Source organism: Phyllostomus discolor, chromosome 15, assembly GCF_004126475.2.
Source record: "Phyllostomus discolor isolate MPI-MPIP mPhyDis1 chromosome 15, mPhyDis1.pri.v3, whole genome shotgun sequence".
NCBI classification, from domain to species: domain Eukaryota; kingdom Metazoa; phylum Chordata; class Mammalia; order Chiroptera; family Phyllostomidae; genus Phyllostomus; species Phyllostomus discolor.
In genome coordinates this window covers 25838205-25855005 of record NC_040917.2, presented here as the reverse complement: position 1 = coordinate 25855005, position 16801 = coordinate 25838205, and the positions used below count along the sequence as shown (strand labels likewise).

At 71.3% G+C, this 16801-nt stretch overlaps 1 protein-coding gene across 3 annotated transcripts; it reads right to left on the bottom strand.

Annotated features, from left to right (window-relative positions):
• Positions 1 to 1401: 1401 nt before the first annotated feature.
• INAVA (innate immunity activator) lies at positions 1402 to 16801 on the bottom strand. 3 transcript variants are annotated; one of them, XM_036016013.1, is made up of 10 exons: positions 16453 to 16801; positions 10614 to 10747; positions 10065 to 10207; positions 9536 to 9652; positions 8655 to 8877; positions 6664 to 6717; positions 5710 to 5896; positions 5469 to 5612; positions 3954 to 4581; positions 1402 to 2798 (listed from the first exon to the last, which is right to left on the bottom strand). In XM_036016013.1, the coding sequence occupies exons 2-10, from the start codon at positions 10666 to 10668 to the stop codon at positions 2706 to 2708; spliced, it is 1644 nt and encodes a 547-aa protein (XP_035871906.1). In that variant the 5' UTR covers positions 10669 to 10747; positions 16453 to 16801; the 3' UTR covers positions 1402 to 2705. The 3 variants fall into 3 exon arrangements, with proteins under 3 accessions (XP_035871906.1, XP_035871907.1, XP_035871905.1); XM_036016014.1 differs by lacking the exon at positions 16453 to 16801 and adding an exon at positions 12781 to 13194 and having other exon boundaries at positions 5469 to 5609; XM_036016012.1 differs by lacking the exon at positions 16453 to 16801 and adding an exon at positions 12781 to 13192.

The window sequence follows — 16801 nt, the reverse complement described above, 5'->3', positions numbered from 1 at the left end:
TCATCTGCGCGCGCAGGGCGGTGGTCCGCAGCCTCCGGCGACCGTGGGGACCGGGCCAGCGGGGCCGCCCGCTCCTTCCTCCCTGGGGGCGCGGCTAGTCCACGGACGGCGAAGAGGCAGGGGGCAGGGGCGGGGCCTGTGGGGACAGGGAGTGGCTGAGCGGGGCCCGGCTGGGCCGCAGGGCCGGCTCCCCCGCGCCTCCCCGTGGGGGGACGGGGAGACCCTCTGAAGGGCCCGATTCACCCCGGCTGCCCGGGGGTCTCCCCCTCATTCGGGGGACGTTTCAGACTCAGACGTGACCTCCCGAGTGGTGGGTCCACCCCTGTGTCCCCGTTCGGAACCCGTCTGCCCCGGGCCGGGTCCCCAAGGCTGCCCTCCCAGGGAGGAGGCGGCCGCTCCCCTCGCCTGGCACTCGGGGTCCCCAGAAGAGCGCCCCCTAGCGGCCGTCTGCGTGGGGGCCCCACCTGGCCCCCCCTCCCCTGGGCCGCTCCTGCTCTGTCCTGGGGCTGGGGAGCTGCCGTCCCCAGGAGTCCCTGACGCTGGGGACGAACTCCGCACCGTCGTCTGAGACACGTCACCCAGTGCCACGTGTCCCCGACACGGTCAGACCGAGTTGGCCCCCCTCCCAGCCCCCGCCCCCAGGAACGGACGCCCCGGGCCTCGGCCGGCCAGGCCCTGAGCCTCAAGGACCCCTGGTCCCCAGGGCTGGGCACCAGGCGTGGGGCTGAACGGCCAGCCCCCGCTTTAGCTGGGGGGGGGGGGCAGGCAGGGCCCCTACCTGATGCAGCGGCACCTCAGACTCAGGCACGAGTCCTCCTCCTCCTCCTCCTCCTCCGGGGATGGCGCTGCAGGGGGCACCGCGCTGCAGGGGGCACCACGCTGCAGGGGGCACCACGCCTACCCCGGGCCGAGGCGACCCCTGCAGGGCAGGTGGTCCTGGTGGAAGCTCCCCTCCCCCTCCTCAGTCCCTCATCAGAGCACCCCCTCCCCCCCAGGAAGCCCCCACGTGTCCAGCGTTGCAGAGGGGGCAGCAGGGCCTGCTGGACCGGCCGGAGGAGCCGGAGACGGAGACGCACTCACCGCCGACCACAGCCCCGCCCGGCTCCGGGCCGGGAGACCCGTTCCCATCCTGCCAGGGGAGCCGCGGGCGGCCCCTCCCATGCCATCCGGCCCACCGAGTGCCCAGGACCCGGCCGCATAGCCCCCCGGCGGGCACCCCGAGAGCTGGCTGCCTGGCGCGAAAGAACCGTCACCCAGTCGGCTCGGCCGGTCACAGAAACAGACTTTATTGGAGTGTTTGGCACAAGAATCCACACAGGTGCGGCCCCACCGCCGAGGACACGGCCGGCACCTTCCAGGACCAATAAGTTAACGTGAAGGACGCTCAGGTGTGTGTGGGCAGGTGCCCCGGAGGACACTGGGCGGGGAGGCGGCTGGGCCGGGGGAGGGGCTCAGAGACACACTGGGCGAGGACAACAGCCAAAGGAGGACATTCGCGCATGCAGGTGCCCCCTCCTCCCTCAGCCCTCGGACCGCCGGCCCCCGGGGCAGCACCGCCTCTGTCCAGCAGGACAGCAGGGCCTCTTGGGGGTCAGGCATCGGTGTCCTGGAGGCTGCGGCCACGTCCGTGCCGCTGGCCACATCCAGGGACCTCGGAGGGGAAGGATCCCCGTGGGGGGGCAATCAGCATCTGGGGCTTCTGCCTGCCTCCTCGGAGCAGGGCCCCCCACCCCCTGGGCACCGCGCCGGGCAGCAGAGGCCCCGGACAGGGGACCGTCTCAGCCAGCCACCCAGGCCTACTCAAGTCCCGGCTGCCGGGACCGGTCGTCGACGCCCTTTGGCGTGGGCACTCCCCGCTGCCGGGGAAAACAAGGGCTGGCCCTGGCACCGGAACATTCTCAGGGCCCAGATGGGCGGGGCGGGGCGAGGCGGGAAGTGGGAGGGCCGTGGCCACGCCCACCTGCCCTGGAGCACACCGTCTCTCCACAGTGTTTGTGCATGTCCACAGCGTTTGTACGGGGCTGGATGCCCCGCGCAGGGGTCCCAGTGAGCTGTTCTCCGGCCAGCACCGCGGGCTGGGCCCCCGCCCGGCCTCCTGATGCCCAAGGCTCAGAGGCCAGCCAACGCTGGGAGCCCACGGGGCCCCGAGAGCCATTAGTGACGGGGACCCTGAGCAGGGTCTGGAGGGGGCAGGAAGACGGGCCTCCACCAGGACACAGACCGGGCGCCCTCGCTCGGTGCGTGCGTCACAGAGCACAGTGTCGGGGGGCAGGGGCTCCCCAGCCAGCACCGCTGTGGTGCCCAGAGAGCTGGGGAGCAGGGCCGGGGGTGCCGGCTGTTCTCAGGGACGCTCTCGGAACCAGAGGGTGCAGTGTGGGGGCACCCGCTGTGGCCCCGGCTGCCCCCGCACCCCGCCACTCGGGCTGCGTACGGAGGCGCGCTGTGAGTCCGACAGGCGGGGGGCCTCGGGGCCGGTCGGCCAGTCTCTGAGGGGCACCGCCACGGGACAGCCATCTTGGGAACAAACGACAATATAAACCCACAGACCAGGACTTCTGAACAAAAACTGGTTTAAAAAGAAAAGGAAGTCTCAGCTCCAGGCCATCGGCCGGCGATGGGGGCGGGGGAGCTGCGGAAGGCACAGGAGGGGTCGCAGCCCCGCCGGGGAGCAGCGCACTCTCGGGGGCCCAGGGCGCCGGCCACGGCTACACCTGGCTGATGATCTCTCCATTCTCGGGGACGAAGACCTGCACGGGCGCCCCCTCGGGCGATCGGCGCAGCACACACACGGCGGGCACCTGCCGGAGGGGGGGGGGGCAGAGGCGGGAGGTGAGCAGGCCGGTGGGCGGCCCACGTGCACGCCCAGGGGCACCGCTCCGGTCCCCAGGACTCCCGGCCGGCGGCAGCTTGTCCCCCAGGGAATCACCCTTCACCCCCTCCCCCCCCACTGTCCTAGGGGTGTGACGGGCGCCTGACCTCCGACCCCCTCTCCTGAGCTCCTTCTCAGCACCCTCCCTGTCTGGCGGGTTGGGCCGGACTGGGGCTGGGCCACCGGCAGGTCCGGGCTCGCAGGGAGGGCACGGAGGAGGGTGCGGCCGGGGCCGGGGCCGGCTGTGGCCCGGCCTGAAGCGGTGGAAGGCGGGGGACACCCACGTCCAGCCGGGCCTGCCGGTGGCAGCGAGGGTCTCGGAGGAGCAGCCTGCGGCCTACTTCAGGAGCGTGGCCCCCGCAGAGCCCTCGGCCCCCGGGTAAGCAGAATGCACTCGTGGGTGCTACCCCCCGCTCCAGAGTGAGGAAACTGGCCGCAGACCCCAGTGGCCGCCCACATCGCAGGCCAGGGTGCTCAGCCCCACCTGGTCCAGGCCCAGCTGTCTGGTGCTCACAATGCCTGCTCCCCCAACCCTTTTCACACCCAGCCACTCAGTGCAAGTCCCCGACAGTCTGGGGTGAAAGTGCTCCCTCCCTACCCAGGGCTGAGAGCCTGGGCGTTCACCGGCCTGCCCGTCCACATCGCTAGGGAGGGGCAGGGCCGAGGTTTGAACCCGGACGGTCTGCCTTTGGCTCTGCACCCTTAACCTACACGGTGCCCTGCCCTGCAGCTCGCCCACAGGCAGGGTGTCGGTGAGGCTGCTGGCGGACAGGCTGCCCTGAGCTCTGGCTTCGGTCCACCCGTCCCAGCGCCCCTCTGTCCTGGCCCCTGGAGCCGGGACAGCTGGGGGGCGTTGATGAGGGCCGGACTCTGGTGTGAGGCCTCAGCTCTCGGGGGGACCCTCTCCCGTGGCTGGCGTGGGGTTGTACTCGTGAGTGGGACACACAGCCGGGGCCCCGGGTGCCTCCCAAAGCCACGAGGGGATGGGGTGGGCCTGTCCATCCAGCTGGCGATCTCCCGGCCGGCAGACTGTGGGGCTGGCCACCCTCCTCTGGCCGGAAGGCACAACACCCGGGGCCCTCACCTGTGTCCGGGGCCCCAGGGAGCGCCCCAGGGGCAGGCTGCGCAGGCGGAAGGCGCCCTGGCGGTCCAGCGAGTGGGGGCGCGCTCCCCGCAGGCGGGCTCGCTCGTGCCAGGACTGCAGCTCCTGGGTCACGGCCGCCCGGCAGAGCGCGCGGCCGGCGGGGCTGTCCTTGAGGGAGGGCGTGCGCGCCGGGCGCCCGCGGGGGCGCACGTGCTGCTGCAGGTGCTGCAGCTGCTGCAGGCGCAGGGCCAGCCGCTCCTCCTCCAGGGCCGCGTGGCTCGCCTCCCCGGGCGGCAGGCAGCCCTCGCGCACCAGCACGTACAGCTCGGCCGGGAAGGGCCCGGGGGGCAGCAGCAGCGAGGGGCGGGGGGCGTCCGGGCCCCAGGCCCCGGGGTAGCCGGGCGCCCGGGGCGGGGACAGCGGCTGCAGGGCGTAGACGTCCGGGCTGCTGCTGCCGGGCGAGGTGGCGTGGGACACGCTGGAGCCGTCGGAGCCGCTGTCCTCGGAGCAGGAGTGGGGCGGCGCGTGGGGCGGCCGCGGGGGCCCGCTCGGGGGCCAGCAGGAGCTGGGCACGGTCACCGTGTAGTGCGTGGGGCGGCGGCGGGGCCCTGCCCGGAAGGAGTCCATCCTGGGGGCGGACGAAGACAGACGGACACCCTGAGTCCGAGGGGCGGGCACGGCGGCCAGGCCAGGCGGGAGGCCGGCCAGCGCGGACCCCGGCGAACGGACGCTTGCATTTCTGTGCTTTTTGTTGGTGAGCGACGTCACCGCTCCACACGGACACTGCCCGGTGTCCCCGGCCCGAGGGGGTGACAGGCCTCGGGGAGGGGACGGGGGGGCGGGCAACGGCAGGGTTACAGCTGAGAGCGAGTGAGACGCAGCTCACCCTCGTGCCCTCGTGGACTGATCGCTGTGTGGGTTGCTTGTGTCACCCTGGCAACCTGCTTCTGTGTCCCCCGCACCTGCCCCCCGCCCCGAAGGTGGTGACCAGCTTCCCCGGGACCCGGGGTCCGTGTTGACCCGTCAACAACGTGTACTGAACACTAGATCTTTGACAGGAAGTCCCGCAGAATGAGGTCCAGATGCCGCTGACGGGGACGCCGTGCGCAGATGCCCTTGGGGACCTGACGCTGGGCTCCCGCGGGGGCAGCGGCTCGGCTTTGGTGGACTGGGCATTCGCAGCCACGAGCGTCACTCACAGGACATGGAACCATGGGACTCACGGGACTCGGCGGCACGTGGTCAGAGACCAGCACACGGGTGCCCACCGACACCCACAGTCCGTCGCCAGGAGAACAGGGTGGCAGCCGGGGGGGCTTGTGCAGAAGGACAAACCGGGGGACGTGGGGAGAGAGAGGCCCCAAGAACGATTTGCCCAGGCGTCCCGGGCTGGGGGTCCCCGAGCAGGCCCCGGCCAGCGCTGCCCCCAGGCGCCTGCCTGTGCCTAGGAGCCATTCCCCTGCACGGCGGGCTCTCCAGGGTGGGTCCCCCACCCCCTGTGCCCCTGCCCCTTACCTCACAGACTGCGACTGGGCCCTCCGCCCCTGCATGTCAGGCGTGGCCGGGGCACTCGTCCGGCCCTGCCGCTGGCCGGGGACGCTACGGACCGGGACCGCGTGGCAGGAGGCGGGCCAGTCCTGTGGCGTGGTGGCCGGGCTGCTGCAGGAGGACCAGGAGTGGGTCAGGGCGGGTGTCACAGCTGGGGACAGGGCAGCCCCCCAGCTCCCAGCCCCGCCTCCCCGACCCCCTCCCCGACCTGGACTCGCTGCTGGAGTCTGAAGCCTTCCCCGGCTTCTGGTAGGGCTGGTCCAGGCTGGTCTCCTTCCAGGGGCCGTTCTGGATGGGGGCCGGGTCCAGGCCCCCCGGCTCGGGCCCCGCAGGCTGCAGCCCCTCCAGGCTCTGGGGCGGGGACGCCGGGGCGGGCTCCGGCACCCGGGCCTCCTCTGGAGGAGCAGAGAGACCTGTGGAGGCAGCGGCTGGGGAACCGGCCCGGCAGGAACCTGCCTCCCCCGGCTGCCTGTCCGGCTGTGCCGGCCGTGGCTCTGGGCCCAGAGAGTCAGAAACGAAAACAACGCCTCCTCCTCTGGGGCTCAGTGGCTGCCTCACGGCCCGGGTGGACGCCTGCCTCCTCCAAGAAGCCTGCCCAGGTGGACTCGCCCTGCCTCTCATCACCTCCCCCCCGTAACCTTGGCTCCTGGTGCCGCGGCAAACCGTCCGCTCGCCTGTTTTCCCTGCCTCATGGGTCCGGGCACTCCCCCGGGTGGGACTGTCCCCGTCTCGGCCTCCTTGACCCCCGCACCCTTGCAGTTCGTACACAGGGGTCACAGTGGAGGACCTCTGCTTCCCGCCACTCTCCTCTCGCCAAGCACAATGGCTGCGCCAGGAGGCCCTTCGGCTCCCACAGGTGCACACAGAAATCAACGCCCCAGAGCAAAGCAGGGGGCCCTGGGCCCAGCTGGAACGGACCCTCCCTCTCCCGACTGGGTGACCGGGCATCTAGAAGGGAAAGTGGCCAGTGCGTCCCCACGCTCGCTGCACTCGGGCTGGGGCACGGAGACGCCAGTGTCGGCTGGGGCGGGGGGTCGGGGAGACCTGTGGGTCGCATCCACCTGCTCCCCGATGGCAGTCCTCGCCCGTGCACTCTGCCTGAACCCGGGGTCCTGCCACGGGGTCCCGGCCCTGACAGTCGTCCCTACACGGCCCCACTCACCTTCCTCCAGGAGCAGCCCGTCTGAGAGGGAGCTGTCGTCCGAGACGCAGAGCTCTGGGGGGAGAGGAGAGGAGCTGAGGCGGCACCCCCAGACGTCGGGGCCACCAGGCCTGGCCCCGCCCTGCCCCCCCACCGGGGACCCCCTCGGGAAGTGCCTGCTGTGTGTTCAGCCCCCTACTGGTGTCCATGTATTGCTTGGAAACAGAAAAAAGGCAGAAGTTAAAAGCCAGGAGTCAGGAAACCCGATTTCCTCCCGGCCGACGTCACTTTTGAAACCCTGAACAAGCATTTTCCATGCCCCGGGCCTCGGTTTCCCCTTCTGTCAGAAACAGCCAGCGTTTGCTGGGGGGGGGGGCGGGGAGAGCTCCGCGAGGCCCTCGGCAGGGAGGCGCTCGGCTCACTTCTGAGCTACCGTCTCGGCTTCCACAGATGCCAGGGACCCAGCTGGGAGAACTCAGCCCCACCGCCAGGAGCCATCGAATGCGGCTCTGAGTGCGGGCCTGTGGGACCGAGCCGGCCAGGCTGGGCCGGCCGGAGGAGGGCATCCAACCGGCCACCGACCTGGCTGGGCCCCAGCAGAGCCGAGGGGCCTGCGCTGGCCACTGCCCGCAGCCAACTGCGACCCCCTGATGGTGAGAATCCGCCTCACGCGACCCGGGTGGACCCCCCCACTCTGCCATTATCTTCAACTGGGTTTGCGGACAACGAGCAGGAAAACAAGGTTTTCGTTTCCACTGTGCCAGTAACCGCACGCTGGCTGTGCCCGCTCAGGGGCCCCTCCCAGCACCCGTCTAGGGGGAAACGCCGAGAGCCCCTCCCGGCAGCTGCCCCGGAAACGGGGCCTGCAGGAGGGATGCCACCTTGGGGGTCAGTCCACCCACAGGCAGCCATTGGAACTCACGCCCGGACCCCCTGGCCGCAGCCGGGCTCCGAGCCCGCTCTCCCGACGGCGGACAGAACGCCCAGCCGGGCACCCAGAAAACCCTGAAGGCAGGCATGCGGCCGCCTCGGAACTTCTTTATGACGGCGACCGGCACGGGACAGCCGTGGCCAGCTCTGGGGGGGCGCAGGGGGGACTGATGCTGCTGCCGCCTCCCTCAGAGCCTCGGGGACAGCGGTGTCCTGTGCAGGCCACAGGCCTTCAACCAGAGAGGTCGGCCCCGGAGCTGGTCACACCCCGTGCCCCGTGCTTCCTGGGTCAGCCTCCCTCCTCAGCCTCTACCCCTGGCTGGAGGCGGCGGGAGGGGGGCTGGGAGGTGTCTGGTCACACCCTTCCTACCCTAAATCAGGTGCCCACGTGGGACTGCCCGAGGCGTGGGTCACCAGGCAGGGGACAGGAAGAGCTCCGTCCAAGGTCCCAACTCCAAGGTCCCAACTGGACAAAGAGCCAGCCCCCCACCTGAGGGGTGGGGCTGGGGCCTGAGGGGGTGGGGGCTGCGCATAATCAGTCAGCAATCGGCAACCCACCCAGCCCAGCGGTCCCGGTCCCGCTGAGGCCACGCCTGGAATCCAGTTCCACCCCAGGCCCACCCCTCCCCTCCTACAGTCCCCTCACCGCTGAACCCCCAACGGCTGGTCCTGGACCCCAATAACTCACCAGGCGCCCCACATCTGCCTGCCCCCAGGCCGTGGAGCTGAGGGACGCAATAGGGGAAAGGGGAAGGGGCGCGCCCTTAGCCAGGTGGTCCCCGAAGGTGAAGGGACGGCGGGCAGGGCACTGCTGGGACGGGGTTCCACTCTGAATGGCCCAGGGCGGCCCTGGGGACTGACCGGAATCTGCCCTGCACCCCCTCTGGGCTGGGCAGCCCAGGGCCGGGAGGGCGTGAGGGCGGGAAGGTGAGGACCCTCGGAACCGGCTCTGGGCCCGCCTGGGGCGAGCCTTCCGTCCAGGGGGTCTCCTGGGGGCGGTGGGTTCTGGGAGGACGCGGAAGGAAGGAGGGGCGCCCCCTAAAGGGCTGGGGGGCAGAGGCTGGCAGGGCGGGCAGGGTCACCTGGGTCCAGGGCCGGCGCGGCGGCGGGGAGGGAGGCGCGGTGGCGCCGCTGCTCGCCCAGGCAGCGCTCCAGGGCGCGCAGCCTCTGCTCCTCCTGCAGCAGGGCGCGCTTCCGCTGCCGGCGGGCCTGCCGGCTCAGCCTCTCCTCGCGGCTCAGGCGGCGCGCGGCCTCGGCGATCTGCAGCTGCAGGGCCAGCTCCTGCTCCAGGCCGCTCAGGGGGTCCTGCGGGGGCGGGCGGGCGCCGGGGAGAGGGGGAGGGGCAGGGTGAGCGGGGGCGCAGAGAACAGGCCGGCCCGGAGCCCCCGATCCGCCGACCTGGGGCGGAGGGTGCAGTGCGGGGAGGTGCCCAGCAGCCAAGCAGCTGTTGGCCCGGAGAGCCGGCCTGGACCCACCGGGGCACCTTCCCTCCTGACTCCAGAGGGTTGGGCAGGCGAGCCGGCCGGGGTGGACTGTCACAACTCACGGCTCAGGGGAGGCCCCCTAGGAGGACCCGGGCCGCCACCCTGACGAGAGGGAGGGCAGTCCGGGGGCCGCAGCGACCAGTCTGATCAGGTCACCGCCTCACTGGGCCGCTGGCTGAGCTCTTCGGTGACCTCTGCCCACCGGGGGCCGAGGCCACGTCCTCCCCGGAGCTGCCCGCTGCCCTGCTCCCTGGGGTGGCATACCGTCCCCACGGCCACCTGGGCCACACCCTCCGGGGTGCCCCGGGCCCACACACAGCCCAGCCGCCTCTCGGGTGTGCCGGGGGAGGCCACCAAGCACTGGAGAGGCGCAGCGTGCTCAGCGTCCCCGTCCAGCCGTGAAGTCCCGGCTCCGGACCCACCCTCGGGGACCCCCCACCTCCTCTGGGGTCCTCCTCGGAGACCCCTCACTTCCTCACCTCTCTGTGCAGGGCCCGCTCATCCAGCTTGTAGGCGGCCCCGATCCTGCGGCGGACTTTGGGGGCTGTTTCCCCAGGTTTGAGGGGGTACTCGGCTGGCAGGACGCCCGTCAGCTCCTGCGGCGGAGGCAACGTCCAGCTCAGGCCACGCCCCTCTCCGCTCCATTGGCCAGCCCCGGGGACTGGGCGGGGCCTGTCCCCTCCGGCTCCGCCCACCTCCAGGACACCTCCACCGCTGTGGTCCCCAGGGTGGTGACACCGGTGTTCTCTAGCGCCCCCCCCACTTCCTTCAGCCTCCTCACCCCCCTCCTCCAGAGCTGCCCCCTGACCCAGGCCGCGCCTCCATCTGCTCGGTCCCCCGACACCGTGGGCCTCTCCCCGCCCGGAGCAGCCAGCACCCACACCCAGGACTCGGGGCACCATGCTCCCCTCTCCTTTCCAGAATTCCCCTTCCGGCAGCCCCAGCACCCCCGACGTGGCTCCCCAGGGAGCCCCGGGACAGGGGGCGGGGGGCGGGGCGGGGCCTCACCGCCTCCCGCAGGCACAGCCCGCGCAGCTCCTGCAGGCAGGCCTCCAGGCGCGCCTCCAGCGCCCGCTGCTGCTTGCGCATGGCGTGCGTCAGCTCCTTGGCCCCCTTCAGCTCCTTCAGCGGCGACACCGGGCTGTCGGGTCCTGCGGGCGCAGGGCACGCGCTCAGGGGGGGGGCCCGCACAGGCCAGGCCCCCGTAGGGAAGCGTGTGCCCCCCCCACACACGTACAGGCGTGTGCGTCTCTTCTCCTCCCCGTCCTCCGCCGGGCCGGGCGAGCCTGGGCCCGCGGCTCGGGCCCTGACCAGAGGGACTTTCCGTCTGAGTGATCACTGGCGTCCCCGGGGGAAGACCGGGAGGACAGGGAAGGCGGGGAAGACGTCTGTGCCCGATAGGATCAGACTCCAGGCCGGCGCCTCCGGCGAGAGAAACTGTCCAGCCCTCCCAGTTCCCACCCCCGCCCCGCACCCCACCCCCACCCACACATAGTCCCTGAGTGTCTCCCCCTGGCCAGCCCCCGCCTGGGGGTGCGGGCCTCCCGAGCCACTCACCAGACTGCAGGATGACGCCGCTGTCGGTGTCGCTGGCCTCGTCCTTGGCCTCCATGGTGGGCTTCTGGGGCCAGGAGGCACGGCACCCCTCCCGGCCTGGGCCGGGCCGCGCCGGCGGCCTGGAGCTTCCCCAGCTGGAACGAGACAGAAGCAGAAGCTACGAGTCCGCCCCCTGGGCTCCGAGCAGCGCTGAGGGGTCAGGCTCGAGGGCCCCGGCTGCCTCCTTCCCGGACAGTCCTCTCACCCAGGGGGGTGGGCAGCGGGGATGGCCCCAGGAACCACTGACCCTGGGAAACAGGTTGGCAGGGAAAGAGGCAAAAAACGACTTCCCGGGACAGCGCGAGGGGAGGGGAGCAGGTGGGGTCCCGGCCCCCTGCATCGAGCCCGGGAGGCATGAGGCCCCACTGCTGCCCGGCGGGTGAGGGACCCTCAGGAAGTGCTGACACTGGGCACTCAGCCGGGCCCCGGCCCCCCAGCCCAGGCCGCCCTGCTCCCTGACCAGGGGGTTCACCCGGGCAGGTCCCAGAGGGCTGCGCCCATGCCCCGGACCAGCTCCCAGGACGCCGCCCACGCCCAGGAGACCCCCCCTCGAGGGCAGCTCGGCCTGGACCCCAGCCCCCACGGCCAGGGGAGCCCCAGGAGGCCGTCAGGGCTGCGAGAAGGGCAGGGAGGAGGTGACTAGAGCGGAAGCCGCCTGGGGCCTGGGAGCAGAGGTGGCTCAGGGACGGTCCCTGCTGTGTCTCTCAGCCCAGCTGGCACCTGTCAGGAGAGCAGCACCTGCTGCCCGCCCCCACGCCTCCCCACATCCACGGGCGGCGCAGCGGCTGGAGTGGGGCAGGGGTAGGGAGGCGGGTGGGGCGGGGCGGGCGGCCGTCTGAGAGCCCAGCTACCTCCTCACTGAGTCAGCCCGTTGAGCAACAGCGGCCCAGGCCGCCCAGGCTTCCGTCTGCAGCTCACCCTGCCTGCCGGGGGCCCAGGACCCTAGGCGGGGGCCCGGGGCTGCCCCTCCACCCGCCCGCCCCCCGGGGGGAAAGCCAGCGCAGAGCGAGGCAGAGACTGGCAGCGGCCACCTCTCCACCACCCGTGCAGACAGGGGAGCAGGAGGGAGACGCTTCCCCGGACCCCTGTGCCCCACGCCTGGGGCCACAGCCTCCCAGGCGGGCGGGGGCAGGGCTCCAAACAGAAGAGGCTGATGTGGGGCCTTTGCAGACCCGGGAGCATGTCGGGGTGGTGGGGAGGGGGTGCTCTGCCCCGTGCATCCCTCCCAACCCCTCCTCTCCAAGAGGTGAGGCGGGGCCGCACTGAAGGGCGGCGGCAGGCACCCTCCGACCCTCCCCAGGGCCTAGGCCCGGCCGGAGCAGGGTGGTCTCGGCAGGCTCTGGACAGGGAAGGGTAAGGATCGAGAATTAGTCACACTTGCTCACTAATCATTAACCCGGAAGGAGTTGCCTTGGGGAAGCTGTGCCGCCTGGAGCAGAGGGGGGCAGTTCTGAGGACGAGGGGCGGGGGGCCGGTGGAGAGCCCGGCTTGCACCCCCAGCCCAGGTCGGCCGGGTCCGGCGGGAGGGGCCAGCTTTTGGTGGTCCCAACCAAACGCTGAGCCCGCAGCAGGGGCCCCAGGTCGGGGCCCCAGACTCGAGTCCCTGTCACCCCAGGAAAGTCACTGTGCCTCTCGGGGCCCCCGACTGTCACAGGGCAGGGGACACGGCATAAAACACAGCCCTGCCACAGGCCCCCTCCTCGGGCCGCGCCCCAGCTGCTCTGCCCACGGTGGGGCCCTGCCCCGGAGCCCCCCGCCGCTGCCCGACCCAGGAACCCTCCTGCCCCCAGACCCCAGCCCACGGGCCCAACTACAAGGCCCCCAGAGAACAGAAGGGGCGTGGGGAGGCGGAGAGACACCCACAGCAGTCCCTCAGGCCCGGCCACGGGGGTCCTTCCTTCACACGGGTGCCCCGAAGCCAAGTCCTGGGCCTCTGTCCAGCTCCCCCTCCTCCTGCGGAAACTGAGGCTTCCGAACTGCAGGCTCCTCATCGGGGTGGGGAGACCCACCAGCACCCCGGTCACCTCTGGGCCCCGGCCACAGGAGGAGAAGCCCGAAGCTGGCGGTGCCGGCCGCGGGCCCGGCCGCTCAGAGACCGGCGGCACCCCGCCCCGAGTCCCGCCCTCACCTGCTTCTGTGGTTCCTCCCGGAGTCCAGAGTCCGAACGCAGCCTCGGAGCCCAGGTCGGGGACCCAGGGTGTCACATGCTATGGCCCGGGGGTCTCCCTGGCCACAGGGGGCCTCCCGCTGCTCTGGGACCTGGCCCCCTGGCTCCCACTGTCCTCTCGCTAACCCTGCCAGTGCCAGCGCCCGGCCCCAGCTCTGTGTCCCTGCGTCCCTCCTCCCAGGCTGCTGAGCCCGGGAGCCAGGCTGCCTGTCCTGACTTGAGTCAGAGGGCGGAGCAGGTGAGCCGGTCCCTCCCGGAACAGTCCCGCCCCGGCTGCTCCCGGGCCCCTGCACTTCCGGGCGGCAGGGAGGGGGCTCCCCGTGGGGGAGCCCCACAGGGAGGCACCGGGGTCCTGTCTGCACGGCCCTCCGGGCCCAGGGGCTACACACAGAGCTAGGAGGGGCCGGAGGGCCCTCTGGCCCCACCCCAGCTCGGGCCTCTGGAGGTCGCTGCTCCCCCCAGCCTCAGTTTCCCTGTGCTGAAATCGAGGCTCCGAGGCCCCAGAAGCGGGGTGAAGGGCCACTGTCCACGGGGAGCGGCAGCAGCAGCAGCAGCAGGAACTAGGCCGGGCCCCACGGTCCCGCACGCCTGAGGGCTGCCCCCAGGTTGGACCGAAAGCCCCAGGACGGCTCTGGGGTCCCGAGAAGACCGGGTTGTCCCCAGTTCCTCTCTCAGGCATCTCCCCTGCGGTCAAGGCCATCTGCTCCCTGTTCCCGTAGTCCCACAGGAGGGTCCGCGGAGCACTGGCCCCAGCCCCAGGCCCGTCCCTTCTCCGTGGGAGGGCCAGGGGACCCCGGGCTCTGAGCCCACTCCCCACAAGCGAGGGGCCAGAGACCCAAGTGGAACTTGGTTCCTCCAGGAAATAAGCCCCCAGGTGTCCCACCCCGCCGACCCCTCAGCCAGGTGCTGTCGGAACTGGGCCCGTCTCGGCGGGGAAGGCCAGAGCTAAAGCCACCTGTCGCCTGGCCCTGGCCAGCCTCACCCACCGCCCGCAGCCAAGGGCCCTCCTGACCCCGATGACCTTCCGTTGTGACTCCGAGCTCTGGAAACCAGTCTCTCCTGTGACCCTTGGGGACCCCCAAGTCGCAGAAGACAGAGGCCGGACCCTCACCCACGGTCACAGGACCGACCCCTGAGGGCCAAAGGTCACAGCTGCGCCTCAGTCAGGTTTCGGCTCCAGAGCCCTGAGGTGCACAGGCCCCCTGGCCACCTTCCCCCGAAACCAGGCCGAGGATCGGGGGACCCGAAGCAGAGACTCACCCGCCACTCCCACCTCGCCCTCCAGCAGTCAGCTGCCGGGGGGACCCCGAACACCCGCCCCCCCCAGTCTCCGGATTCCGCCCCGTGGGGCCTGTGACCTGCACACCGTGGCGGGCTGGGGCTTCTTCCGCCCCCTGGACAGCACGGCTGTCAACTCGGTCTCTCCCCACTGCGGCTGCTCGGCCTGGCGTTTGGCCCTGCTGGCGCCAGGTGGGGAGGCCTCTCGGTCCCTAAACGCACCACCCTGTCCCCCACGCTCGGATTCTCCCCCTCCCCCGGCCCGGCCCCTCAACATGGCTCATGGCCCCAGAGCAGGCACCTTCCATGGAGCCCGGAGTCCCAGCCCCCTCCCCTCTGCACTGCGCCCCCCCGCCGCCGCCCCTGCAGCAGCCTCGCATTCCTGCACAGCCCCTCTCCAAACAATGCGGCCACTCCGCCAGGCTGACCACCTCCTCTGCTCCACGGAGGCCGAGGGGCCCCGCCAGGGGCCCGCCCCCTCCCCGGGGGAGCAGCCAGCCCTGGGTCAGGAACTGGAAGCCCTCCCCGCCCCCCCCAGTCCTCAGGAAAACAACAGCCCTCCCAGCCCCTCCAGGTTTGCGCATTCTTACCACCTCAAACAGAGGGGAGTTGACTTTGCACATAATTGACACCCTCCCCCCAGCTCCAGGTGGGGAGGATGGAAGTTTCTGGAATCAGCTAGCGGCCGTATCTTTGGATGCATACGGTGGAGAGAATCCCTGAGAACCAATTACATTGAAATGCAGGGCGAAAACCTGAAAAGCGCACAGCCGTGCAGCGGCGTGGCGGCACAGGCGTGTCTGTGGGGAATTTCACAGGAGTGACGCGTGCGGACAGTATTTCACGGCAGCTGCCAGCGCCCCGAGACACGGGACTCCCGCAGGCTCTACCAGCGGCAGAGCCGCAGGCAGCCGGCCTTCCTGGATTTTGTGACTGAGGCTCCATTTCTGCGAAAGGCGACACACAGGTTTTCCACCTAAGTTCCCAAGCCCTCAGGATTCCCTCTGGGGGTTCTGGGGCCCCTGAACCCCGTGAAGAACCCCGCCTTCGGGTAGTCCCTCGTCACTGCCTCCAAAGGCCCCTGCACCCTCAAACCCACAGGCAGCATTCCCCAGCTCACAGGATCTGGGGTGTGGAGCTGGACTGGCTAACCTCTCTCCTCCAAGGCCCCCAGGCCCACGGGGGCCGGCCGTCTGCCATTCCAGTCAAAATACCAAGGGGAGGTGGACAGTCCATGGCTGGCTGGGGACTTGGGGTCTGACACCCCACTTCCAGCACGTCTCAGGATGCCCGGCCCCAGACCCAGCACAGGGGCACTGGGACCAGCAGCTGGGGAGGACGCCGAGTTTCCTTGAAGCACAGCACAGCACCCGGAGACACCTCTGAGAGGAGAGACCTGCTTCTCTCTCGGGGGACCCCTTCCTAGGGACAAGTCCTGCATCAGAGGGCCCCCACGCCCCTCCACCACCCACTCTCCAGGGCCAGGTGCGGTCTTTAAGTTGCTTCGGATCCCCCAGACAGAAGTCCTTGCAGGCCAGGGCCTGTCCCGCTCCGCGCACCCCCAGCACAGGGCCCACTCGGGCGCCCCGAACTCCGCCGAATGAATTAACGACCCGCGGTCAGCGCTGAGCCCGCCGCGGAGACGCGCGAGAGGAAGGGCCCGGGACCCTGCAGGCTGAGGGGGCGGGGTGGCTCCTTCCTCCGCCGTTTCCCTCCTTTCCTCTCCTCCCTTCCCGCTGAGAAAGGTGTTCACCTCCCGCAAGCGATGGTGGCGTGGCTGGAACCGGGGAACCCCAGGCCAGCCGGGAACGCGCCCCCAAACCAAACCCCGGACTTTCCTTAAAAGCCCCTTTGTCCACCCTCTCCCCTCCCCCACCACGCCCTCCGCATCCCGGCGGCGGAGACTTGGCTCCTTTTGTCTGGCTGCTTTCGGGCTTCCCGGAACCTGGCCAGGGAGCTGGGGGGCGGAAAGGGTCCAAGGAGAAAGGTGGAGGCGCTGGAAACAGGCATGTGGGGTAGGAACGCGACGTTCCCGCCCCCAGGGCGAATTTCCCCATCCTCCGCAGGGCCCCCTCCGCTAAGGCCCAGGACGGTGGGCTCAGGGGCCGATCCCCCGCTCGCCCGGCCGCGGCCCCCTGTTTCCCCCTTACCTGTCCCCCGGAGCCGCAGCGCCGCGCGCCCGCGCCCGCGCGCCCCGGCCGGGCCCCGCAGCCGCAGGGCGCGCGTGTCCAGGCCGCCGTCCCTCCCCCCGAGCCTCCCCCCAGCCCGCCCTCCCCGGAGGTATTCCATTTAACTTCGGCATTCGCAGCATCCCAAATGTTAAAGATCCCAAGACATCTGTCCCCCGGGGCGTACCAAGGCGCGGAGGAGGGGGGAAGGCGCCCGGCCGGGCTCAGAGTCCCACCCCGGAGACGGGCGGGGCCGCGTACAGGGCGAGAGGTTGTCAGCGCGGATGGGCGGCCTGCAGGGGCTCTGGTCCCAGAGACGAGGCTGTCCCCCTGCGCCCGATTTCGGGCGCCCGCCTGCGGGACCCCCCCGGCGCGGCCGGTTCCCGCGGCCGGGGCGGGAGGAGGCTCCTCTGCGCCCGAGCGCCGCCCTCGTCCAAGCGCCCTGGCCAGGCCTGGCCGGGCAGCTCCATTTCCGAGGCCCCGGGGCGGGAGAGGGCACGGAGGCGGCGGGGGCGCCGCGCCCTCCCTGCTCCCGC